At 33.0% G+C, this 27959-nt stretch overlaps 1 protein-coding gene across 1 annotated transcript in view; it reads left to right on the forward strand.

Annotated features, from left to right (window-relative positions):
• Positions 1-27959, forward strand: part of ATRNL1 (attractin like 1) — a gene marked incomplete at both ends in the record, with an annotated part of 679175 nt that overhangs the window by 73213 nt on the left and 578003 nt on the right. Inside the window, one exon of the mRNA XM_082673255.1 lies at positions 17861-18044. Coding sequence (XP_082529381.1) covers positions 17861-18044 — 184 coding nt within the window. The remainder of the gene's footprint in view (positions 1-17860; positions 18045-27959) is intronic.

Raw genomic sequence — 27959 nt, forward strand, 5'->3', positions numbered from 1 at the left:
CAACTCAAAAAGCAAGAAAAAGAACAACAAACTAAACAAAAAAAGTGCCAGAAAGGAAATAATAAAAATAAAAGCTGAAATTAATGATGGAAGAACAGAAAAAACAATAGATCAATTTATAGCTTACAACTTTTTAAAAAAATAATAAAATAGGGGCTTCCCTGGTGGCACAGTGGTTGAGAGTCCACCTGCCGATGCAGGGGACACGGGTTCGTGCCCCGGTCTGGGAAGATCCCATATGCCGCGGAGCGGCTGGGCCCGTGAGCCATGGCCGCTGAGCCTGCGCGTCTGGAACCTGTGCTCCGCAACGGGAGAGGCCACAACAGTGAGAGGCCCGCATACCGCAAAAAAAAAAAAAAAAAAAAAAGATAAGCCACTAGCTCATTTAATCAAGAAACAAGGGAGAAACCACAAATATACGAAGTAAGAAATGACAATGAGGAAATAATATTGATAGGAAATTTAAAAAAAATACAAGACTGCTTTGTATATCTATACAAATAAATTTGAAAACTTTGAAGAAATGGATGATTTCTTAGAAAATAACAGTTTCCCAAAATTGAACCCAGTAGAGATAGAAAGTTTATATAGAGTAATTTCCATAGGAAAAAATAGAGAAAGCACCAAGCTTAGGTGATATTACAGGATAATTTTAGCAAACTTAGTAACAAGATAGTCCCAATTTTCCTAAACTGTTTTAGAGAATAAAAAGGGAAGGAAAACTCACAAATTTTTTTAGAAAGCAAGTATAACATTGCCACTTAAACCTCGTACATTTAGCACAGAAATAGAAAATTACATGTAAACATGTAAGAATAGCTAGGCAAAGATTACAAAGGAAGAGCTATGAGGGGACTTGTCCTACTATTTATTAAAGCATACTGCAAAGTCTCCATAATTAGAACAGTGTGACAGTGTGATAATGTGGCATGCATGTACAGAAGGACAATAGTATAGAATAAAAGTCCAGAAACACAGTCAACTAGATAAGGAGGTCTGTGATGGGCAGAGTATAGAACGGGTGGCTTCTCTCTGCTCTGTGATATCTGGGACCTCATCTGGGTAGACCTGAACAGCTGGGGTGATTTGAATGGGGGGGGCTGGAATCATCTGCAGGCTTTTCACTCATATATATTGTGTCTCAATTGTGATGGCTGAAGGCTAATCTCAACTGGGACAGTTTTTAGGTAACTTACACGGTCTGCATGCAGTTTGGACTTCTCAGCACGCCAGCTGAGTTTAGAAGTGTGTCCTAAGAAGGAACATCAGAGGAACAAGCATTCCACAAAAACCAGGCAGAAGCTGCATAGCTTTTATGACCTAGCCTTAGAAGTCACAGAGCACACGTCTGTACTCTCTTGATTGAAGCAGTCACAAACCCTTTGATTCAAAGGGAGGGTTCATAGATCCCACATCAGTGGTAAGAGTTTAAGAGAATTTGGGCTATGTTTTAAAACTGTTTAAGTATCTAACAGAAATACATATCAGTTCTATTCCAAGGAATTTATCCTGCAGATACAGCTCCAGAAACACAAAAATACGTTTTTTTTTGTATGCACAAGGTTATTTATTGTAACATTATTTGGAAACTACTTCAATGCTAAATGTAAGAGAGCGGTGGATAAACTCTGTTACACCCACATTAGTGATCATGCATTTGTAGAAAATAATGATGAACTGTGAAATTAAATGGAGTGATTTACATGATATGTTGTGATCAAGTATATAGTATATATAATGTACTACTTTTTGTACATTAGCGAAGTAAGGGAAATTAGAAAATATACTTACGCCTGCTTATGTGAGCAAAAAACATCAGAAGGATGAACCAGACAGCAGTGATGTTGATTACTTACAAGGGGCAGTGGAGAATGGTGTGGAAAGGATAGGAAATGAAAAATGAAAATATGTCCCCTGAGTTTGTCTTTTTTAAAAATAGTTTGGACTTTCAGAAGCATATTGCCTTTAGAAACATATATTATCTATATATAAAAATTAAATCAACAAGGAAAGGAAGAAAAGAAAGCTCTAGAGTAATGCAAACTGAAACTAATGAACCCAACTGTGTTTCAAGTGAATAATACAGTCATGCTGAAAGGGGGAGAAAAGAACTAATCCAAGTGAGTTTTTAACACGGTGTTTGCCTTTAGTGTACGTGTGGTTGTGGGGAAGAACTGCCAACAAGTCTTTTAGGTTTGTATTTTGAAGGTTTTGGTGAAACAATTCTGAAATTACTTTAGATGTATGGTTAGACTGAAAGAATGAGTAATGTGTTGATACTTTTGGGAACTAGCGTTCCCAATGTGGAAGACAGGAGATACAAATACGAAATGGAGAAGGCCAGGGAGACTCCTGCCTGGATGGATTGGAATTGGAGGTATCAGCGTGAGCTTATGATTAGAAGGTAGATGGTTACAGATACTTGTTGATTCTTCAGAAAGGTTTAGGAGCGAAGATACTGCAGTAGTAGTGAACCTGTTGATTCCACATATTCCCAGATATAGTTTTTAATAAAATTCCTATGAAAAGAAACAGGGCTCCTTGGAGAAATGGCTGATTTTAGGACTGTGGTAGGGAAAAATAAAGATGAGCTTGGTACATCTTTTATGTTAAATATGGAAGTGCTCAAGAAAATTCTGGGTTATGTCAAAAGAACATAAGGGTCAGCTTGAAGGGGGTTCCATTGTACAGTCTGGGATAATTTGAGCATCAGAATAGGAAAGCAATAAACTACAAACCACTGAAAAAATAGGAATCCATGAGCTTACACAGACTGATAGGCACAAATAGAGGAGAAGCCTCTTTCCTACACAGAATGCTAACTGGCATTGCTGGAGTTGAAAAATAATCATTTTGCAACAATCATAGTAAAAATTGATTTAGAAAAGAATCAACAATGGATGCTAAATCTGTGGGGTTGGGAATGAATTTTTGATGAGATGTGCATGATATTTAAGTGTCTGTCCCATAGATTGTTTATAGAGTTCAGGGGAAAAATAGTAACTATGTAGTGTAAAAATCGGTTAGAACCTTGTCCATGATCAAAATTTCATCTTAATATTAAGATAAAATGAACAAAATATGATCAAAATTAATATTACAAACCATGGGAAACTGGACATTGTGTGCCTCCGGATATGGTACCTGCTAAAGGAAACATCACTTAGAGCAGAGTTCTGTAAACTTTTTCTGTAAAGACTTACGAAGTAAATATTTTAGGCTTTGTAGATCATACAGTCTCTGATGTATTCAATTCTTCCATTGAAGTTTGAAAGCAAGCCATGGATGATATGTAAATGAATGAACATGCCAGTGTGCCAGTACATCTTTGTTTACGAAAATGAGTGGCTGACTAGATTTGGCCCAAGGAACATAGGTTACTGACCTCTGGCTTACAGTATTCTAACTGGGAGTGTATACTTGAATCTAATCATGAAGCATATCATATAAACTTCAAATGAGGAACATTTTATTTAATAAGGGGGAGAGGTTTATTTTTCAAGAATGTCAATGTCATGAGAGAGGAAGAAAGGCTGAAAAATTGTTCCAGATTAAAGAAGGCTAGAGAAACCTGACAGCTGAATGTGGTAAGTGATACAAGACTGGATTCTACACTGGACGCAATTCAATTCACAAAATGAAATATATATGTGTATTAAACAGTGTGTAAATGTTAAACTAAAACAAAATCCTTGTTCTTAAGATATACACCAAAATATTTAGGGGTAATAGAAATAATCATTTCTATTGTGTGTGTGTGTGGTGTGTTCACACGTGCATGTATACGTGTGAAAGAAAAAGAGATGTAGAGAGGGAAATAAACTAATGCTAAAACAAACGGGACAAAATGTTAACAATTAGTGAATCAGAGTAATGGGTATATGGGAATCCTTTGACTATTCTTGCAACCTGTTTGTATCTTTGAAATTATACCTAAAAGTGCTAAAATAGATTAGAGGAAAGAGATGTATGTTTTCTCATATTTGGTTATATAGGATATATATTTCGATAAGAATTCTTGTGAACTTAAGCTGACAGTAAAGGAAATGTCAGTTTGTCCTTTTTGCTGTACTTAGAATTATAGGATTTTTAGGGAATCTATAAATCTCAGAGGGGAATTTATGTGCATGGTTTTACTAACTTGGGCCATAAAGCTCTTCTGGGTTAGTCCTGAGGGAAATTTGTTTCACTTTAGGTTAACAATACTTATAAACTTTCTAAGAATCTCAATGTGAATCTCAATGTTAGTATAATATTAATGTTTCACTGTACTATTTTTCATGCCTTTAGGATTTGGGAGGTATAGTTGGGAAGCCATTATTAATGTCATTTTATGTTAACTTTTTTCTTTTGATTTAAAAAACCATTAGATATTGTATTTTTAGGAAGGTAGTTTTTTTCTCTGTTAAGTGTGGTGATACTATATGGCTTTCTCTTCTCTTCAGTTCTTAACATCACATGTTTTTTCAAAATTCTGTGGTGAATTTCAAGTGTAAATTGGACATTGCTTTCAACCTACTGGTTATCTGGAAATATAGATCTACAGAACACAATGTTAGATGGTGGGAATTAGGAATTTTTAATACATGAAATCTCCCCTTTAAAAATGATTCAGTCATAGGAATCAGAACACAAACTTTAACTGTGCTTAAATTAGGTTTGGCATTTGTTGTGTAGTTTCATTTGTGAAGAACTTTCAGAACTAATTAGGTAAAGTGAAACAGTTGCAAAGTAATAAGTAAAATATTTTAATAAATTCCTAGGTTTGTGTGACAGAGGCCACTGTTAATATGGTATACATTTTTATATTTACTAAATGTTTCCAAAAATACCACAATAAAAATAGTTTAGTTTTGGTAAGTGGAATTAAACCATTTGCTTTTAAAACTTTATAAGCTATGTAAATATTATACATATATTTGAAAATATGCATTGGTTATATTGAAAAATTTTAGTAGATGTGCATTCAGGATTCAGAAAATTCTGGTTTTCTGTCTGCTCAACATTCTTTCATTGATGGAAGTGTCAGTCCCTTAAAAGGTAGCCATCCGATTATTTTACATATTTAAAATTTTTATTTATGTTTAGAAGAAATATGCATTTCTTGTAATTTGTACTTGGTTTTTCATGACTATATAGAACTGTACATGTGCAATTTAATCACTCTTCCACATATTGACCCTAAAATATTTTGAGATATCTTATTTTCAGCTTATCTTCCATTCTTTAGATAAGCATCTTAGTTCCTTCAGTCTTCACATAACAAGCTTTCCACTCACATCTTTTTAACAAGATGTTAATGATTTACCTTAACACAGATGTTAATGATTTAAAGAATATTTTCTAATAATAATAACAGGCCTTACTATGTGCTAGGTGGTGGTGTAAGCATTTCACAAGTATTAACTCATTTAGTCCTCAGCGTGAACATGCAAATTTCTGCTCTTTTTACCCCATTTTACAGATAAGGGAACTGAGGCACAGATGTCTCACACAACTGGCCAGTGATCACACAGCTAGTAAATGGCAAAATCAGGATTATGTAAATATAAGATACACATTATCTTAGGTGACCCTTAGTCATCTTTATCACACTCCTGTCACAGGACAGACTGCTGTACTGTGATGATCTATTCAAACTTATCAGAGCCTAACAGAGCAGGATCTAATGTGAAACCATTGCTTTCCCTTGTTCTGGGCATCTTTTATTAATATTTTTATTGCAACCTAAATTTATACTTTATACTAATATTATTATTTTGACTTATAGTTAGCCTACAGACAACAAAACTTCTTACTTAGTTCATTGGTTTTTGTCGTTTATATAACTGCTGGGGAGTAAGGTATACTTTATCCTGTACTTGTCAATTTAATGTTGTAATCTCAGTGAAGGGCTTGACATATATTGTTAAAATAGTTTCAGCTCATCATTACTTTTGATTCATAATTCTGGTATCTAAAGATTTAATTAACTCCTCCTTTTATTAGGTCAATGGTTGTTTAATAAGTACAACTTCTATGCCTTCATCCTAGGAATTGACAAAAAATGTTGAAGAGCAAACTACTGGTATTAAAAAAAATAAGGATGAGAATGTATAGGTTAAAAGAGATTCAATAGACACATCAGGCAACTTCAGTGTGTGGATCTCATTTAGATCCTGATTCCAACAAACTTCCAAAAAAAAAAAATAAAGAAGAAGCTTATAAGATAATTAGAAATCTGAACATTAATTGGATACTTGCTGATATTAAAAATTATTAACTTTTTTTTTTTGGAGAATCACAATGCAAACCTCTAGGGGTTTTGGAGTAAAGCCATAATCTCTTCTACAGATAACTTTTTGAGAAACAGTTTCTGTTTTGCTAGCCAGTATAATTCTTCCCACTGTCTGGAAGACTTTCAGTTGTTACCGCTTTTCCTAGAAATGCTTGGCGTAAGTCATCTGGAGTTCTCTTTGTGGCAGGATTTTAAAATTACAGATTTAATTTATCTGATAGTTCTAAGACTACTCAAGTTTTTTCTCTCTCGTCAGATTTGGTAACTTGATTTTATTTTCAGAATTTGTTCATTTTATCTAAATTTTCCAATGTATTGATCTAAAGTTCTTCATAATATGCTTTTAGTGAAGTTTAAAATATTTTATAGCCCTATCCCCTTTTATATTCCTAATATTGGCTGCCTGGGTCTTCTTACTTTTTGTCTTGATCAGATTCTCCACAAGATTGTAAATCTTAATACTTTTCAAAGTACCAACTTTTGAGGTTATTGATTTTCTTAATATATTCATTGTCTATTTTATTAATTCTTATTTTTATTATGACCTCATTTTAATATATTTTGATTTGTTATGTTTTTTCCCTTTTATATTGATGCTTTAATTCATTATCTTTCAGGTTTTCTTCATTGAATTTTTAAAAATATATACATTTAAAGCTGTAACATAAACAATGTAAACATGGCTATAGTTATATCCTACATGATTTGGTATGTAGTATTTTAATTGTTATTTAGCTCAAAATGTGTTTAAGATTCCATATTAATTTCTTCTTTCACTAATGGGTTATTTAGAAGTGCAGTTTAAAATGTTCAAACATGGGGTTTTCTAGTTATTTATTTTTATTATTAATATCTAGGTTATTGTATTATGGTCACAGAACATATCCTATAGGCTTCCTCCCTCAAAATTATTATGAAATATTTCAAAAATACATAAAAGTTGAGATTGTGCAGTGAATTCTCATAGGCATACTACTTACCTTCTACAATTAATCTTTTGCTTTTTCACTTACCAGTGTATGTATCCATTTCTCTATCCATCTATCTATTTTTTTGGTGCAATTTAAAGACTGTTGCAAACATTAGTACACTTCTAAACATAATAGCATGCCTGTTGTTAACTAGAGTTCTGTACTCATGTTTTTAATGTAAAAGTTACATACAGTGAAATGCACAAATTTTGTGTACAATTCAGTGAGTTTTGACAAAACATACATCTGTAACCCAAATTCATATCAAGATATAGGACACTGACCATTACTTGAGAAAGTTCTCTCCTGATCCTTCCCAGTTGATACCTGCCCTGCTTCGTGATTTTTTTCATCATCAAATAGTTTTGCCTGTTCTGGAATTTCATGTAAAGGGAATCACACATCATGCACCCTTTTTAAAATAAGGCTTCTTTCACTCACCATGATGCTTTTGAAATTTATACATGTTGTGTTTATTAGTAATTTGTTCCTTTTTGTTGAGTGCTTTTTCAGTGTATGAATACATTGCAGTTTCTTTGTTCATTTTCTCATTGATGAACACCTGGGCTGTTTCCAATTTTGGGCTGTTATGAATAAAATTTCAGTGACCATTCTTGTACAAGTCAACTAGTAGACATGTTTTTATTTCTCTTGTCTAAATACCTAAGGATGTTGGTTGGGTCAGGAGGAAGATATATCTTTAATTTTTTAAGAAAGTGCCAGACCTTTTTTCCAAAATGACCTAATACATTTGTTTATTAAGTGTAGTTAACTACTTGTGTTGTTCAAATCTTTTAGATCTTTACTGATATTTTGACTGTTCTGTCAATTGCTGGAAAGGGTACATTAAGGTTTCCATGATGATATTGATTTTGTAAATTTTTCCTTATAATTTTTTCAATTTTTGCTTTATATATTTTGAAGCTTTATTACTCTCTTGGATTATTGATCTTTTAAAATTTATATGTAGTGATCTTTACCTTTAGTAATCTTTTTGCTGCTTTTCCCATAAAGACTGTTATTGTATTCTGATATATTGTGGTCATCCCGCAGAAGGGAATCCCCAATATTTGCTTTGGATGTTGAGGCTGATGGTGCCAAGAGAGTATGAAACACGAATACCAAGAGAGTATGAAAGACTTATTATTCACAAAATGAGGCTTTCTGACGTGTGCAGGGCAGGCTCCCAAGCAGGTCTGAAAATGGCTTGAGAGAGCAGGGAAAGGAGATTGGCTTGGTTATGTAATTTTACAGTGTGGGTAAAGTAAGGGAAACATTCATGCAAACTGGGTCTTGCTTGGCTTAAATTTCCCCTTGGCACCATAACGGGGAGTAATAAAACAGTTGGTGCTTTATTTATAGTGATCCCAAGGTATCCTTGCCAGTCTTAATAAAAATCTTTATTATCTTTATTCATTATATTATTATATTATATATTTATATTAATATAAATATATAATATATTAATATAATATATACTAATATTTATATTATAATATTATATATTATTTATTATTATAAATCTAAATTATTAAAAATCTTTAGCAATTAACTTAATAAAAATCTTAATAAATTAACAATTATTTAACAATTAACTTAATAAAATTAACAATTAACGTAATAAAAATCTTTTCTCCTGTATTGTGCACTTCCAGTGATCAGTCATTCACATGAATAGTAATATTGTCTTGGAATAATGTGTTAGCAGGGAAGGTGGTGAGGAGTTGTTGGATTCTAGATTTGTTTTGAAAGTGGTGACAACAGGAATCACTGAGAGATCATGTAAAATGTGAGGAAAAGGAGTCAAGGATAGCTCTAAGATGTTTGGTTGAGCAACTAGAAGAATGGAGATGCCATATGCTAAGTGAGGGAGGCTGAGAAAGGCAGATTTACTTGTCACCAGCACATATGTGTGTGTGTATAAAACATCAGAGTGCAACTTGATAAGCTTTAACAAATCGATATAGTTGTGTAAGTGCTACCTCAGTTAAGATATAGAACATTTCTATTTCTCCAGAAAGTTTACTCATGACCCTGTGCCGTCAGTCTCTCATGATCCTCTAGCTCCAGGTAACCACTGATCCGTTTTCTGTCAACATAGTTTTGCCTCATTTCAAATTTCATATATATGAAATCACGTGGTATGTGGTCTCATTGTATTAGCATAATAATTTTCAGATTCATCTAAATTTTTGCTCGTGTCAGTAGTTTGCTTCTTTTTAATCTTGAATGGTATTTCATTGTATGAATAAGATATAATTTGTTTATGTGTTCACTAGTTAGTGGACATTTGAGTCCAGTTATTAGGTCTTTTGAGTAAAAGCTGTTATGAATATTTGCATACAACTCTTTGTTTGGGCATATGTTTTCTGTTCTCTTGTGTAAGTGCTGTAGAATGGGATTGCTGGGTTATTTGCAGTTATGTGTTTAACTTTATAAGAAACTTCCATACTGTTTACCAAAGTGATACTACCATTTACAACCCACCAGCGGTGTATGAGAGTTCCAGTTACTTCACATCCCCACCAACACTTGGTATTGTTTTCTTTTTAATTTTTGCTATTCTGGAATTGTAGTGATATCTTATGGTTTTTATTTGCATTTCCCTGATGACTAATGATACTGAATATCTTTTTATTTCAGTATTTGCCATTTATTTATCTTCTTTGGTAAAATGTATGTTCATACTTTTTGTCCATTTTGAAAGTTGGGTTGTTTGACTTCTTATTATGGAGCTATAAGAATTTTTAATATATTCTGGATATTAGTCCTTTCTCTGATATATGTTTTGCAAATATTTTTCCCCAGTTGTGGCATACCTTTTCATTTTTACAGTGTCTTTTAAAAGGCTGAGATTTTAAATTTTGTTGAAATACAATTTATCAACGTGTTCTACCTAAGAGATCTTTGTCAAGCTCAAGATCGTAAAGGTTTTTCTCTAGGTATTTAGTTTGGGCTCTTCTCAACCTCAGATCTATCACCTATTTGAGTTAAATTTCATATATGGTGTGAAGTAAACTCTGAGTTTTTTTCTTTTTTTTTTTAACGTGTGCAGCTAAATTTATTGGTCACATATACAAAGGTTGGAATCAGGATAAAAAGAGCAGTGCTAAAAATTAGTATAAAGCAGTGTTTCCTCGCCTTTCCTGTGTCATGATAACAATAGCAAATGATAATAAGGAACATGTAGAAAAGACATGATTTACAACGAAATCAAATTGCTAAACACCAGTGACTTTTTCTCATTTTTCTCATTATCCCTCTTTTTTGTTACTCAAGTAATAAATAACAATTACATAAAAGTCTGCAAATTCAAATAAGCAAAAAAAAAAAAAGAATTACAGTTTTCAATAGCTATGACAAGTATAGAAGAAAGGCAGTGATTTTGTACATTTTTAAAATTGAGCCCCTGCAGTAAATTCACTCATTAATTATAATTTAAAAAAATAATGAATGATAGTATTTATAAGGTGTAGCAGTAAATGGATGGAGCTTCTCACTTGAAAGTGACCAGCCTGGGTGCTTAAGGCCTGAGATTTTTTTTAAGAAATAAATATACAGTTGTTCTTTGGTTGAAAGAGTTTCCTTTCCCCATTGAATTACCTTGGTACATGTTTTGAAGAGTCAACTGACCATTTATGTATGAGTTGACCTTTGGTCCGTTGATGTATATTATGTTTAATACCACACTCTGTTGATTACTTTAGCTTTGTAAATCAGGCAGTGTCAGTCCTCCATCATTTGTTTTTGTTTGTTTTGTTTTCAAAAGTTTTGGACTCTTCTGGGTCCTTCACATTGCCATGTAAAATTTAGAATCAGCTTGTCAGTTTATTAAGAAAAAGCATGTAGGGATTTTAATTGGGGTTGCATTACATCTATAAAGGGAAAAATTGAGCCTTTAACAGTATTGAGTCTTCTAACTCATGGGCATGGTATATTTCAGCATTTGGCACCCTACAACTTTGCTGAACACACTTACTATTCCTTGTAGCTTTTTGGTAGATTCTTTCTTATTTTCTCTATAGATGATCATGTGTTACGCTCATGCTAATAAACATTCTTCTTCCTTTTCAATCTATATACCTTTTATTATTATACTGCTAGGATCTCTGGTACAATATTGAGTAGAGGTAGTGAGAGCAGATATTGCTGTCTTTTTTTTCATATTTTAGGAGGGAAAGCTCCAGTCTTTTAATTACTGTAGTATTACATTAGCGGTATGTTTTTTTAATGCCTTTTATCAGGTGGAGGAAATTCGCTTTTATTCCTAGTTTGCTGAGTATTTTTCATGAATAATGTTAAATTTTGTTAAATAATTTTCTGCATCTATTGAGAAGATCATTTGTTCTTTTATTTTCTTTGATTTCTTAATATGGTGAATGACACTGACTTTCAGATGTTAAGCCACTATTGCATTCTTGGATAAATCCCACTTGGCCATAATGTATTACCCTTTTCATATACTGCTAGAATTGATTTGCAAAAATTTTATTAAGGATTTTTATGTTTATTCTCATAAGAGATATTGGACTATAGTTTACTTTTCTTGTAATGTCTTTGTCTGCTTTTCCAGGCTGTAATGGTAAAATGATTTGGGGAGTGGTAAAATGGGGAGTGGTAAAATTTAGGGAGTGTTTCTATTCTGTTTTCTGTAAGAGTTTGTGTAGAATTGGTATTATTTCTTTCTTAAATGTTTGGTAGAGTTCACCCGTGAAACTATCTGGCCCAGAAGCTTTCTTTGTAGGAAAGATTTTGACTATGGCATTTATTTTCTTTAATAACTGTTAACAATATTCAACTTATCGATTTCTTTTTGAATGAGATTTGGTAGTTTGTGTTTTTAAGTAATATGTCCATATCATTTAAGATGTTAAACTTATTGGCATAAAGCTGTTCATTATATTCCCTTATACTTAATATTTGTGAAATCTGTAGTGGTATCTCCTCTTATATCTGATATGAGTTATGTGTGTCCTATTTTTCTTGTCTGACTAGAGATTAATAGGCTACTCAATTTTATTGACCTTTTCAAATAACCAGCTTTTGTTTCCTGTTTTCTATCATATTGATTAATGCTTTGTTACATTTCTTTTCTTCTTTGAGTTTTATTTGCTCTTGTTTTACTGTTTTCTTAAGATGGAAGAACAGATCACTGAATTGAGATTGAGACCTTTTTCGCGGGCCTCTCCCTGTTGTGGCCTCTCCCGTTGCGGAGCACAGGCTCCGGACGCGCAGGCTCAGCGGCCATGGCTCACGGGCCCAGCCGCTCCGCGGCATGTGGGATCTTCCCGGACTGGCCCGTGTCCCCTGCATCGGCAGGCGGACTCTCAACCACTGCGCCACCAGGGAAGCCCTTTTTCTTCTTTTTAAAAATATAAGTATCGTTATAAATTTCCTTCTAAGCCAGTAGTTCTCACACTTGATGCATAGGAATCACCTAGAAGGTTGTTAAAGTAGATTGCTGTGCCCTAATCCCTGATTTTCTTATTGATTATGTCAGGATTGGTGCCAGGGAATTTGCATTTTTAAAAAGCTTCCAGGTAAGGGCTTCCCTGGTGGCGCAGTGGTTGAGAGTCCGCCTGCCGATGCAGGGGACACGGGTTCGTGCCCCGGTCCGGGAAGATCCCACATGCCGTGGAGCAGCTGGGCCCGTGAGCCATGGCCCCTGAGCCTGCGCGTCCGGAGCCTGTGCTCCGCAACGGGAGAGGCCACAACAGTGAGAGGCCCACATACCGCAAAAAAAAAAAAAAAAAAAAAAAGCTTCCAGGTAATGCCAGTTGATGCTTTAGGGAACCACTGTTGAGAATGACTGCTTTAAGTACTGCTTTAGCTGTATCCCACACATTTTGAAATGTTGCATTTTTTGTTTCCATTTAGTTCAAAATGTTTTCTATTTTTTTGTGTGTTTTTTTCCTTTGGCTCCTGGGTTGTTTAGTAGTATTTTGTTTGATTCAAATATATGAAGATTTTCCCGATATCGTTCTTGCCATTATTTCTTGTTTAATTCTATTATTGTCAAAGACTATGTTTTTTACAGTTAAAATTTTTCTTGAGTCTTATTTTCTGACCCAGAATATGGTCTACCTTGGTGAATGTTACATGTGAATTTGAAAAGATCTGCATTCTGCTCTAGTTGGTTGGGGTGTTCTATAAGTGCCAATTATATTATGGTTGATGGAGTTATTCACGTCTTCTATATCGTTATTGATATTCTGTTCAGTATTTTTCTTAGTTCTTGAAAAACCAGTATAGAAACCTCCAGTTATGATTGTGGATATATCTGTTTCATTTTTAAGTTCTATTAGTTTTTGCTTCACTCATTTACTTATTTTTAATTTTTTACTATATAATTAAAATTAATTAATTTTAATTGAAGTATAGTTATTTGCAGTGTTGTGTTAGTTTCAGGGGTAGAGCAAAGAGATTCAGTTATGTATACATATATATCTATTTTTTTCAGATTCTTTTCCCTAATAGGTTCTTACAAAATATTGAGTATAGTTCCCTGTGCTATATACAGTAGGTCCTTGTTGGTTATCTATTTTACATGTATATTTCACTCATTTAGATGTTCTGTTACTGGGTGTTTACACAATTAGAATTGTTGGTTCTAATGATAAATTGTCCTCTTTCAGTCCCAGTTTCCTTCTGTTGTCATTTCTGCCTGAAGAACTTATTTTAGTATTTCCTTTAGAGTAGGTCTGCTGGCAGTGGATCAGCTTAATTCTTTTTACATCTGAGAATCTATTCATTTTATGTTCATCACTAAAGAATATTTTTGCTAGGTATAGAATCCTGAGTTATAGTTATTTTTATAGTTATAGTTATTTTTCAGCACTTCCTTCTCTCCTGCATGGTTTCTTAGGATAAAATCATAGTCATTAACTGTTGTTCCCCTATAGGTAATTTGTTATTTTTCTGTAGCTGCTTCTGAGATGTTTTCTGCACTTTTAGTTTTCAGCGATTTCATTGTGGTGTGAATTTCTTTGAATTTATCCTATTCATGGTTTGCTCAGCTTCTTGAATCTGTGGGACTATTAATTTATTAAGTACTTTTAAATTTTACTTTTGTAGAGGTTACTCTAGAGTTTACAGTATGCTTATTTATCTTTTCAGATTCTACCTTTAATTAATGTTCTACCACTTCACATATAGTGTCAGAAACTCAGACTAGTATCCCTGCATTTCCCTCTTTTAATATCATATCTCGTATGTTATGAAGACCATAACAAAATTGTTATACTTTTTGTTTTGGACACTTAATTATCAGGTACTGAGAGGGAAGATGAGAAATGACACCTTTAATACCTACCCACATATCAGATATTTCCTATACTCCTCATTCATCTCTATAAATCCAGATTCTGGCTGGTTTCAAGTATCATTTTCATTCAGCTTAAACTTATTTTGGTCACTTTTTTATAGGGCAAGTCTGCAATAATATATTCTCTCCGTGGGTTTTTTTTTCCTTTATCTGAAAAAGGTTTTGTTTTACTTTCACTTTTGGAAAATATTTTGTGGGATATAGAATTCTACTTTGATAGTTATTTTTTGGTATAGAATTCTGGGTTAATAATTCTCAGTAGTTTAAAAGTGTAACTTCACTGTCTTCTGACTTGCATGCTTTCTGTTGAGAAGTCAAGTGGCATTCTTATTTTTGTTCTGCTTGTGCATCTTAATCACTTCATGCTATTCCTTGGCGTGGGTTTCTTTTATTTCTTTTTTTTTTCTCCTGCTTGTATACCATTGACCTTCTTTGTTTTGTGGATTTATAGATTTCATTAAATTTGAGAAACTATTTTTTCAAACATCATTTCTGTCTACCTTACCACCACACTTCTTGGACTTCTATCATAGTAGATTAGACTACTTGACATTGTCATACAGGTTCCTGATATTCTGTTCATTTTTTTTCAGGGTTTTTGTTTGTTTTTTTCTGTGCTTCATTTTGGATAGTTTCTATTTCTATATTTTAAATTCATTGTTCTTTTCTCCCAGAGTATCTAACCTTGTGTTAATTCTATACAATGTATTTTTCATTTCCAGGAGTTCTGTTTGAGTCTTTTTTATCTTCCATTTTTCCCTTATCATGTTCATGTTTTCTGTAACATTATTGAACATATTTGAGTATATTTACAATAGCTTTTTTACAGTAGCTTTTAATTCTATCGTCCTTGTTATTTCTGTCTCTATTGATTGATTTTTCTTCTTGTTATGGGTCATATTTTCTTTGCCCTCTGTGCCTGTTAATTTTTTAATGCATTTTGAGCATTGTATGTTTTTACCTTGTTGGCTGCTGGACTTTGCTGTATTCCTTTAAAGAGTGTTGGACTTTGTACTAACATGGGGTTAAGCTTCCAGTGTAAGCATTTTGGGGGATTGCTTCTGAGGTCTGTTAAAGTGGATCCAGAGCAACTTTTAGTTTATGCCATCATTGTTTTTAAGAACAAATTGAAACCTAAATGAGTCACAATGTAGAGTTACTTAAATAAGTTATGTATCATCAATACAATGGAATTTAGCTGATAAAAAATGAAAAATGGGACCTGAAAAGATGTCCCAGATGTTAAGTGAAAAAATAGTTGTAAAATAGCATGATTTTTTGGTACAGATATTTACAGGTATGTATGTACATGCAAGTCATATACATTTGTTTTGTATATTGTAATAAAATATTCAGAATTATAGTTTGAAAATATTCTGAACATAACAATTTGTGAAAAATACCTCTAGATAGTGGGCTAGAGCAGAAGGTAACATTCACTTTTGCATTATACAACGTTTTATTGCTACAATATTTTTTGATAAGAAGTATATTTATCTTTTTTTGTTAAAAAGAGAGTGAATAAAAACATAAAAACCTTCAGTTTGGCTATATATATATATATATATATGGCTTTAATAAGTGTTTGAAGTATATTAAAGAAATTGTTCCTAAGTTATTATTAACTTCATTCTTTGGAAATTACTTCCAAAATGTAATGCCCATTAGTTGCAAGAGTACTCTGAAATTTCTTCAAATATGTTTAGTTTTCTCTAAGTAAAATTGGCTTTAACAACCCTTTTTGATACTTCTTTTATACTTCTTTTATGACTACTTTTATGACTGTTGAAGTATCACATTCTACACTACCTTAAAATTGTGTAAGTGTGAAGAATTTTTAAGTATCATCTTTATTTTCTGTTATTTGCTTTGAGTATTTTCAGTGAGTTGTCTAGTATGACAAAGTTGAGGTGAAAAGTTAGGGGGAAGATGGAAGTGTGGTCTGGGTGGATATTTAAAGACTAATAATAGATTTCTGTAGAGTTGCTCTTTATAATCTAAATTTTTTATGGCCAAGGAGATGTGTATTTTCATCTTATTTTTAAAAACATGTCTTTCATATGATTGGGGCTTGTTTTAGTGAATTTGCCATAGAGATAAGAGTCCCTTCTAGATATATCAAGCAGAATGGGAACTTAATATAGGGAGTTAATTACCAAAATACTAGAGACACCAAAATGAGGGGATCGCCCAGAAATCTGGAGCTGCTACATACCCAGGCTGGAGCTTAGGACCACATCTGTAATTGAGCTACTTACTGTAGGTGCTACTGCTGCCACTGCGCAGGTGGTACCCCTGCTGCTGTTGCTATAAAACCACCACTGCCGTTACCTACTGTAGTCACCTACCTGTTCCTTCTGTTAGAGAAGAAAGCAGAATCTTTCTTCCTTTTGCCTTCTAAGCTCTCCCCAGTACTTTCATTGGTGGAACCTGATGGTAACACATCTGTCAGCAAGTCTTGGAAATTTAATTTTTAGGTTTTTATCAATAATACAAAGCACTCTTAGAAGGGACAGTGGGACTCATAACCAAGAGATAAAAGACCAGCAGAGTGCTAAAAATTGTTAAGGGCAAGAGTCATATCTTAATTTTAGTCTTTGTAATATCAGTGACTAAACTCAGAGCCTGTGACATAATAGGCTCTCATAAACTATTTAAGTCTTTTTTTTCAGGTTTGTTTACAAATACAGAAATGTATGTGAGAATAAAGTTTTCATTTTCTCTCTCACATACAAAAATTAGGTATTTTCAGTATTTCAGAGTTTAATTAAAATTAGCAAAAAGACCAGTCTTACTTACCTTCAGTCCCTAGCACCCAACATAGTAACTAACTAGCACATATTTATTTATTTTTAAAATAAATTTATTTATTTATTTTGGATGCGTTGGCTCTTTGTTGTGGTGCGCGGGCTTCTCATTGTGGTGGCTTCTCTTGTTGCAGAGCATGGGCTCTAGGCACACGGGCTTCAGTAGTTGTGGCACGTGGGCTCAATAGTTGTGTCTCACGGACTCTAGAGTGCAGGCTCAGTAGTTGTGGCACATGAGCTTAGTTGCTCCGTGGCATGTGGGATTTTCCCAGACCAGGGATTGAACCCGTGTGCCCTGCATTGGCAGGCAGATTCTTAGCCACCTAGCACATATTTAATAATGTTTTTTAATTAAATGATTATTAGGTATACTTTACTCATAAAATGTGGTATGAGAATGAACTTGTTGGTAGTTTGGTGGTATATTAGTTTTATTTCTAAATACTATTTGAGTTCATGATTTATCTTCTTTCTCTTACAGCATCAAACACTTGGCTTGTTCCGGAAACTAAAGGAGCTATTGTTCAAGGTGGATATGGCCATACCAGTGTGTATGATGAAATAACAAAGTCCATTTATGTTCATGGAGGCTATAAAGCATTACCAGGCAACAAATATGGATTGGTAGATGACCTTTATAAGTATGAAGTTAACACTAAGACTTGGTGAGTAGATTGGGCAGAAGTACGTTGTACATCTTGTACTGGTCATTTCACATATGCCAGAGTTTCTCTAGGGTACATACCTAAAAGTGAAATTGCTGTATGTGAGGATATTCACATCCTTAACTTTACTACCTGTTGCCTAATTGCTTCTCAAGTCACTGTGATAATGTACACTTCCACCAGCAGGGTATAAGTGTCCTTGTTTCTTCGTAGTCTCACCAATGCTTGGTAATTATGAGGATATTTTCCTTTTGCCAGTGCAGTGGATGTGAATGGTATTGTACTGATATTTTAATGTGCATACCCTGATTGCTATAGTGAATAAGCATATTTTTATGTGTTCATTTGCACTCGTGTTTTCTATTTAGTGAATTGCTTATTGATTTTTCTAGGTATACAAGTTTTAAAATAGAATTTTTGTTGTACTCATTTTCTTTTGTAGGGCCTGGGAAGTGACCCCCTTTTTGTTTTTAAACACTAAACACTCTTTTAGGCTTATATGAAATTACTTTATGTGTTTAAATGAAATACAGTTTTCCACCAAATTGTGATTTGTTCTATCCTCTTCACTGTCACTTTCAAACATATATTCTAATTTACACTTTATTTAAAAAAAGGAAGATGAAATTAAAAAAATGAAGACTTTTCCTTTGGGTAATTTTCCTAATTTTCATTTTTTTAGTTTAATAAAATGCAGTATTATATTTTAGTAGATAGGCTACCTTGCTGAGCTATTAGTAAATGTGTGTTTAGAGATTCTTTTTCAATGGGGAAATGGATTATTCTGGACTACTATTTCCACTGAGAAAAATTAGGAGTTACATCTTTTTGAGGCATCATGGGACTATAAAGACAGTCCTATTTGTTGGTCAAGATTAAGGAGAGATAGAATGAAAAGGGAGGTATGACTGGCATTTTGCACAACTTTTGTCCTTGAGACAATTATAAATCCTGAAAACTGCCTGAGAAACTGAGCAGAGCTTTCGTCAATCAATATGGAGGACCAAAATGGATTTCTAGGTGTGCCAAGGAATAGGGGTCTTGTTACACACTTCACAATGTAGTCTGGTTCCTGAAGTTCTAAACCTATGAGTGAGTATAAACTTATCTTTGAATCATCATGGTCTTTCATTGGTTTTGGTGCTCTGCCCATAGTCTAACTCGTGGCAGAGCAAAAGTAAATCCTCTCTTGAGGAAGACAATATCATACAGAGCCTCAAATTATTTCATATACAATATTTGTTACAAAACAAAAAATAATAAGGTTTAGGAAAAGAAAAGCCATGAAAAAAACCCAGCCATTTGAAATATACCTATAGGACAATGGCATTTTCAGACAGAAATTTTAAAATAATTAGGATTTTATGATGAAGGAATTAAAATATAAGGTAGGAAAATATTAACAGACAACTGGAAACTTTTACTAAAGAATGAAATGGAAATTATAGAAATGGAAGTAGATTAAATGAATTAAGAATTCTTTGGATATGTTTACAGCAGGTTAGACACAGCTGAGGGGGGATTAATGAAATGGAAGATGGGTCAGAAGGAAATACCCATGTTGAAATAAAGAAAGACAAAGAATGAAAAATAAAACAGGGAAAGAAATATAAGGGACTTGTGGAAATGTTCTAACATGCATATAATTGAGGTCCAGAAGGAGAGGATTGAGAAGATAATGTGGAGCATTTTTTGAAGTCTTAAATGACTGAGAATTTTCGAAAGTGACAAAGGATAGCTAGCTACAAATTGAAGAAACTCCTTGAGTACCAAGGGGGTGAGTACAAAGAAACTTACACCTAGAAATATCACTGTAAAACTTATGAAAACCCAAATAGAATTAGAAAAGCAGCCAGAGGGGAAAAACGCATATTCTCTTTAAAGAAGCAACACTAAGACTGACAACTGGTTTTTTAACTGAAAAACCAGAATCTAGAAGACATGGTGTCTTCAAATGGCTGAAGGAAAATATCAGTCCAAAGTTCTTCACCCAGTGAAAAACCCTTAAAAAATAGAAGGAAAACATGGACTTTTCAGAAAAACAAGATGAATTTGACAGCAGCAGACCTGCAATACAGCAAACACTAAATAAATAAAGAAAATGCTAAATAGATCTTCAAAATATTGAAGTCGAAGAAAAATGATCCTAGATACTAGAAGGAAGAGAGAAATGGAAAGGGTATATCTAAGTGATTATTTATTATATAATACTATAATAGTAATAGAGGCTTAAATATATACAAAATTTAAATGGATGATAATAGCAGCACATAAATCAGGAAGAAGGGTAAATGGTGTTCAACATTACTAAGGTCCTTGTATCATATGGGAATTGATAAAAAACTAATTTATAGTAGACATTAATAGTTAAGGATTTATATTGTAATCATTAGGTAACAACAAAAAATAAAAGTAAAACACTGTATATCCAACAGGTGGGTAAAGGGAAAAATGAGAATAGTACTTAATGCATTTGGAAGAAAACAAGAAAGGAATAGAAAGGGAACAAAGTAAAGTTGGGAGAAATATAAAGGAAGATGGTATATTTAACTCCAAATATGTCATAATTATACTAAATGTGAGGAAGTAAATATTCCAGTTACACTGAATGTAGGAGACAAATATTCCAGTCAAAAGCTAAAGATTTTTGGACTGGGTATAAAAATAAAACCTAGCCCTATGCTGCTTAGAAAATATACAAAAAGTATAAAAGTATTTATACATCATTTGGGTTCACTCTAAGAATATAAGGTAAATTAAAAATTCATAAAATCAGAGTAATACATTAAAAGAATAAAGAAGTGAAGGCATATAATCTTCTCAAATGTTGCAAAGGAAAATTTAGATAAAATTTAACAAGTATTCATGATGAAAACTCAAATACAATAGGAATAGAAGCAAACTATTTGTGTGGTAAAACGTACAAACCAATAGAAAAACTTTATTGCAAACATTATAGTGTAATGTTGAAAAATTTTCCTTTAAGTTTAGGAATGAATAAGAGTGGCTACTATCAGTGTTTCTATTCAACATTGTATTGGCATTTCCAGCCAGTGCAATAATACAATTAAAGTTAAAGGGAATAACAAAGTATAAAAGATATATGGGTAATAGGTTGCTTGATATAAGGTCAATATAAAGAAAACCAATCCAATATAATTCTGTATACCAGGAACAATTAGAAAATGATGATTTAAAAGCAATACAATTTTAAATACAATTTAAAAGCAGTACCATAAAAGCAGTACAGTTTATCATCAGAACATCAACAACCTGAGATGTAAATTTAATGACATATACACAGGATCTTTCCATAGAAAACTCAAAAACCATGTGAGAAATTGAAGACCTAAATAAATGGAAGATACATAATGATAATTAATTGAAACAATATTGTAGAGATACCTATTCTGCCCAAATTGATGTTTAGATTTAATGTAATCCCAAAACAAAATTGCAGAAAGTATTTTTCTTATAGAAATTGACATGCTTATTTAAAAATTTATATGAAAATGCGAAAGACCAATCATAGCTAAACCAAAACTTTTAGAAGAACAAAGCTGGAAGACTTCTCCACTAGATTTCATGAATTCGAAGCTACAGTAATTAAGTGTTGCTGCAAAGATAGCGACATAGACCATTGTAGCAAATAGGAGTTCCCCAGACAGACCTACACATTTATTGGCACTTAATGTAACAAAGTCGGCACTACAGAGTCGTTTTTCAATAAATTATTCTGGGCCAATTGGTATACAATTGAAAGAAATGAATTTGGGGCCCTGCTTCAAATCATACACAAATTAGTTTCAGATCAATTGTAAATCTAAGTATGGAATGTAAAATAATAAATATTGTAGAAGATAACGGGTAAACATCTTTGCTTTTATTGGCAAAGAAAGACTTTAAAAATAGTATTTAAATAATACTCTTAATAAAGGAAAAATGATAGACTGAACTATGTATGTCTAAAAAATATCACTAAGAAGGTGAAAAGGCAACTGCAGTGTAGGAGATATTTGCAACACATAAAGTCAACAAAGGTCTCTATTCCCGAATATGTAGAGAAGTACTACAGATCAACAAGAAAATAATCAGATGACTCAAGAGAAAATGGGCAAGCGACTTGAACAAAAGGATATCCAAATGACCAAAACGCATTTTAAAAGTTGCTCAACCTTATTAGCCACAGGGTAATTTAAATTCAGGTACCACTACACATCCACTTAAATGGTTAAAATTTACAGTATTGATAATCCAATTGTGTATAAACCAGTAGAAGCATTTGAAAAACGTTTTGACAGTTTCTCCTAAATTTGAATACATTCACACACCCATATGTAATGTATATATCCTATGAAATAGTTATTTTAGTTATATATTCAACAAATGCATATATGTATGCAGTACAAATATAGTATACATATATACTATATTTCAGACACTCATTATGCAGAGAAATTGTCAAGGATAAACATCATGAATAGCGTGTTCATCAGTATTTAGTAGAATATAAGTAACTAATAACATATTTATAAAATTGTCTTATATCATTTTCCAAAACCTCTGACAGCTACATTTTTAAGAAATCACAAAAACTTGATAGTTTAATAAACTAGCTTTGAATACTTTAATGTAAAAATAATTCTCATTATACCAAATTTAAGAAGCTAGAAGAAATCATTTCATGTAACCAGATTAGCATTAATATGAAAACATATTTCAAGTATATGTGATTGCAAAGATTTTTTAAAGTACAGAATTAATATAGTACCACTGAAGCACTATCTAAAACATCCTGTATTTATAGGAATTCCCATTTCTCAAAAATGATTCCTTTTGTATTGTTAGGATGTTTTATTAATTAGTACTGTATTATCCTTTGCTAAGAGACTTTTAATTTGCTGTAATGATTTTGAGTACCAGGGCCATTATGGCCTTGATTTGTTAGTCTTGTTAGATGAGGTGTCTCATAACGTTTTTTGCACATATATGTTTGTAGAGCTTGTAGTAGGAGCCCGCATCTTCATTTTTTTCTTCTCTGTCAAGGGTTTTCTGTGATAGTAGAGACCTCAAATTTTCTTGTCCTATTGTTGAAGTCGTTTTCTCTATTATTGTGTTTTTTTAAAACACAATAATAAGAGCACAATATGTTTTAACACATAAGGAACATATTAAACATCATTTACAACTTGCAGCTGTAATTATAAATTTGGTATTTTTTCCAGTTTTTTCAAGTTAAAAGATTTCAACTATACTTCTAGAAATACTAAAAAAGAAAAGTGAATCTAATGTTTCCTCATGATTAGATTCAGGGTTTGCATTTTGATCACTAAAGTTTGCATTTTAGATCACTAAAATGTGTTCTATGAATTTTTTTTTTTTTGGGGAAAAAACTTTTACTGAAATAAAATTCATATAACATAAAATTCTCCATTGTAACCATTTCAAGTGTACAATTCAGTGGTTTTTAGTATATCCATAGTGTTATGCAACCATCAATAATTCCAGAATATTTCCATCACTGCAAAAAGAAATCCTATACTTTCCTATACCCTTTCCCTCCATTTCCTGGAAACCGGTAACCTACTTTCTGTTTCTATAGATTTGCCTATTCTCAGTATTTCATATAAATGGAATGTACAGTATGTGACATTTTGCATCTGGCTTCTTTCACTTAGCATAATTTTTCAGGGTTCATCCATGCTGTAGTATATTTCTGTACTTAATTCTTTTTTATGGCTGAATAATATTCCATTGTATGAATATACCTCATATTGTTAATCCACTCATCAGTTGATGGACATTTGGGTTGTTTTCACTTTAGACTATTTTGAATGAGGCTGCTATGGACGTTCATGCAGAGGTTAACTTTCATATCTTGGTTAAAGTAATGGTTAAAGCGTTTCCAGGTTTCTCCACTGTAAAGATACAATTTTTCCTTTTTAATTTAATAAACACTGTGTGGAGATACTTTGAGACTATGTAAATATTTTGTTTCTCATTAAACTTTTACACACTCGTTTTAGCATCTATTGATCATTCTTGTTATCACTGTGATAGTTACCAAATGGTGATATTGTAATATTATTCCTTGTAAATATCCCAGGTTGTGTGTTCACTTATATCAGTATCAATTGATGGATTTTTATTTTAATCAATGTTCTATTATCAATTACTATTCTTTATTTTGGTGTTCAAAGTGTCCCAGATTTGGCCATCGTGAGCTTCTTTCAGTAAGGCTCCTCCATTCTTTAGACATGTCCCCAGTCACTCTAGTGCATTTCTACACTTTCTGGCATAGATGCAAAAAAAAAAAAAAAAAAAAAATCTGTTTACATCTTGTAGTTTCCCTGCTGGAGTAAGTCATTTCCCCCAAGAAACCTAGATTACTTTTAGTAGAGAATGGTATTTAAAAACCAAGATTAGGGGACTAGGTATGTTTATTACTTTTTGATGTGTTTATAGACCCTGTCAGAAGATGGAGCCAGAAAATTTACAAAGACACACATGTTTATACTTATTTATAGAAGTGGGTATATTGCTCTGTCTCTGTATATATGTCTGTCTGTCTAAACCCTGTCTGTCTAAACTGCATAATGATGTAATACAACATGACAGGATTTATTTTAGACCTGTCTTCCATATTTGTAAATTCCTTTAGAAAGTGAGAAACCCGGATCCCACTTTACAATTCATATATTTAAAAAAATTATCTGCTTACCAGGTACTAAGGGTAGGGTTTATTTATTGCAGTAAAGATATCATATCTGGAAAAGCAACTGCAGATTTTATCACCACCATTTTATTTTGTTGTCCTTTAATTAATAGACTTTAGTTCTTAGAACAGTTTTAGGTTTAAAGAAAAGTGAGCAAAAGGTATGGAGATTTCCCCAATACTCTCACATCTTCCCCACCCCAAGTCCCTCTATTATTAACATCTTGCATTAGTGTGGTACGTTTGTTACAATTGATGAGTCAATATTGATACATTATTATTAACTAAAGTCCATAGATTACATTAGGATTTACTTTTGTGTTGCTGGTCCGGTGGGTTTGCACCATGTATAATGACATATTCCACTGCTACTGTATCATATAGAATAGTTTCAATTGCTCTAGAAATCATGTGTGCTCATCTCCCTCTCTCCCTGACCAACCTCTGGCAACCACTGATATTTTTACTGTCTTCATTGTTTTTGCCTTTACCAGAATGTTATATAGTTGGAATTATACAGTATAAATCCTTTTTTAGATTGGCTTCTTTCACTTAGATTGCTAAGTGCATTTAGATTGCATTTAAGGTTCCTCCAAATCTTTTCATGGCTTAATAGCCCATTTCTTTTATCACTGAATAATATTCTGTTGTATGGATGTGGTACAGTTGTTTATCCATTCACCTGTTGAAGAACATCTTGGTTGTTTCCAAGTTTTGACAGTTATGAATAAAGTTGCTATAAACATCCACTTGCAGTTTTTTGTGTGGACATAAAATTTCAACCAATGAGTGCAATTGTTGGATTGTGTGGTAAGAGTGTATATTTTTATGAGTATGTTTAGTTCTGTAAGAGTGGTTGTACTATTTTTCATTCCCACCAGCAATGAATGTTGCTCTGCATCCTTGCTAGCATTTGGTGTCAGTGTTTTGAATTTTATCCATTCTAATAGGTAGTGGTATTTCATTGTTTTAAGTTGTAATTCCCTAATGACCTATAATGAGCATTTTTCCATATGCTTATTTTGCCATCTGTGTGTCTTCTTTGGTATCTGTTCAGACCTTTTGCCAACTTTAATTGAGTTGTTTGTTTTCTAATCGTTGAGTTTTAAGAGTTCTTTTTATATTGTGGATTCAGGTCCTTTATCAGGTATTTGCTACAACTATTTTCTCCGAGTCTGTGGCTTACTGTTTCATTCTCTGAATGGTGTCTTTCACAGAGTCAAGGTTTTTAATTTTAATGAAACCCAACTTATCATTTTTTTCTTTCATGATTTGTGCTTTTGGTGCTGTATCTAAAAAGTCATCAGTAAACTCACGGTCACCCAGATTTTCTTCTATATTATCTTCTAGGAGTTTTATAGTTTTCATTTTACATTTAGGCCTATGATTCATTTTGTGTTAATTTTTGTAGAAGGTGTAAGATCTGTCAAACTCCTTTTTTTTTTTTTTTTGCATGTGGATGTCCAGTTGTTTCAGCACCATTTATTGAAATGACTGTCCTCTCTCTCTTGAGTTGTTTTTGTTCTTTTGTCAGAAGTTAGTTGACTATTTGTGAGTCTATTTCTGGGCTTATTTTTCTGTTCCATTGATCTATGTGTCTGTTCTCTCCCCAGTACCACACTGTTTTTATTATTGTAGCTTTATAGTAAGTCTTGAAGTCAAGTAGCGTTAGTTCTCTGAATTTATTCCTCTCTCTCAGTATTGTGTTGGCTATTCTTGTGAGAATTTTGATGGGATTGCATTGAATATATAGACTAAGCTGGGAAGAACTGACATCTTGACAGTAGTGAATCGTCCTATCCATGTATTATATATGGCCTACCCCTTTATTTACCTCTTTGATTTCTTTCATCAAAGTTTTGTAATTTTCCCAATATAGATCTTAGACATATTTTGTTAGATTTATACCTATTTCAGTTTTGTGGAGGTGCTATATAAGTGTTGTGTCTTTATTTCAAGTATCCGTTGTTCATTGTTAATATGTAAGAAAGCGATTGACTTTCGCATATTAACCTCATATCCTACAACCTTGCCATAATTACTTATTAGTTCCAGGAGTGTTTTGTTTTTTTTTGTTGTTGTTTGGGATTTCTTACATAGGCAATCATGTCATGTGTGAAAAAAGACAGTTTTATTTATTCCTTACCATTTTGTATATCTTTTATTCCCTTTTCTTGTCTTGTTGCACTAACTAGGACTTCCAGTAAAATGTTGAATAGGAGTGGTGAGAGAGTATATCTTGCCTTGCTCTTTCTTAGAATGAAAACATCTTTCCATTTTCTTGCCATTAGTATAATTGTTTTTTTTAATAGATCTTTATTGGAGTATAATTGCTTCACAATACTGTGTCAGTTTCTGTTGCACAACAAAACGAATCAGCCACATGCATACACATGTCCCACTCTTGATCCTCCCTCCCATCCACCCTATCCCACCCTTCTAGGTCATCACAAAGCACTGAGCTGATCTCCCTGTGGTATGCTGCTGCTTCCACCAACCATTTTACATTTGGTAGTGTATGTATGTCGATGCTACTCTTCCTTCTCCTCAGCTTTGCCCTCCCACCCCATGTCCTCAAGTCCATTTTCTATGTCTATCACTTTTCCTGCCCTGAAACTAGGTTCAGCAGTACCATTTTTTTTTTTTTTACATTCCATATATATGTGTTAGCATATGGTATTTGTTTTTCTCTTTCTGACTTACTTCACTCTGTATGACAGACTCTAGGTCCATCCACCTCACCACAAATAACTCAATTTCGTTTCTTTGTATGCCTGAGTAATATTCCAGTGTATATATGTGCTACATCTTCTTTATCCATTCATCTGTCGATGGACATTTAGGTTGGTTCCATGTTCTGGCTATTGTAAATAGTGCTGCAATGAACATTGTGGTACATGTCTCTTTTTGAATTATGGTTTTCTCAGGGTATATGCCCACTAGTGGGATTGCTGGGTCATATGATAGTTCTATTTTTAGTTTTTTAAGGAACCTCCATACTGTTCTCCATAGTCGCTGTATCAATTTACATTCCCACCAACAGTGCAAGAGGGTTCCCTTTTCTCCACACCCTCTCCAGCATTTGTTGTTTGTAGATTTTTTTCATGATGGCCATTTTGACTGGTGTGAAGTGATGCCTCGTTCTAGTTTTGATTTGCATTTCTCTAATAATTAGTGTTGTTGAGCATCTTTTCATTTGC

This window comes from Grampus griseus (genome assembly GCF_964374135.1).
Source record: "Grampus griseus genome assembly, chromosome: 16".
NCBI lineage: Eukaryota > Metazoa > Chordata > Mammalia > Artiodactyla > Delphinidae > Grampus > Grampus griseus.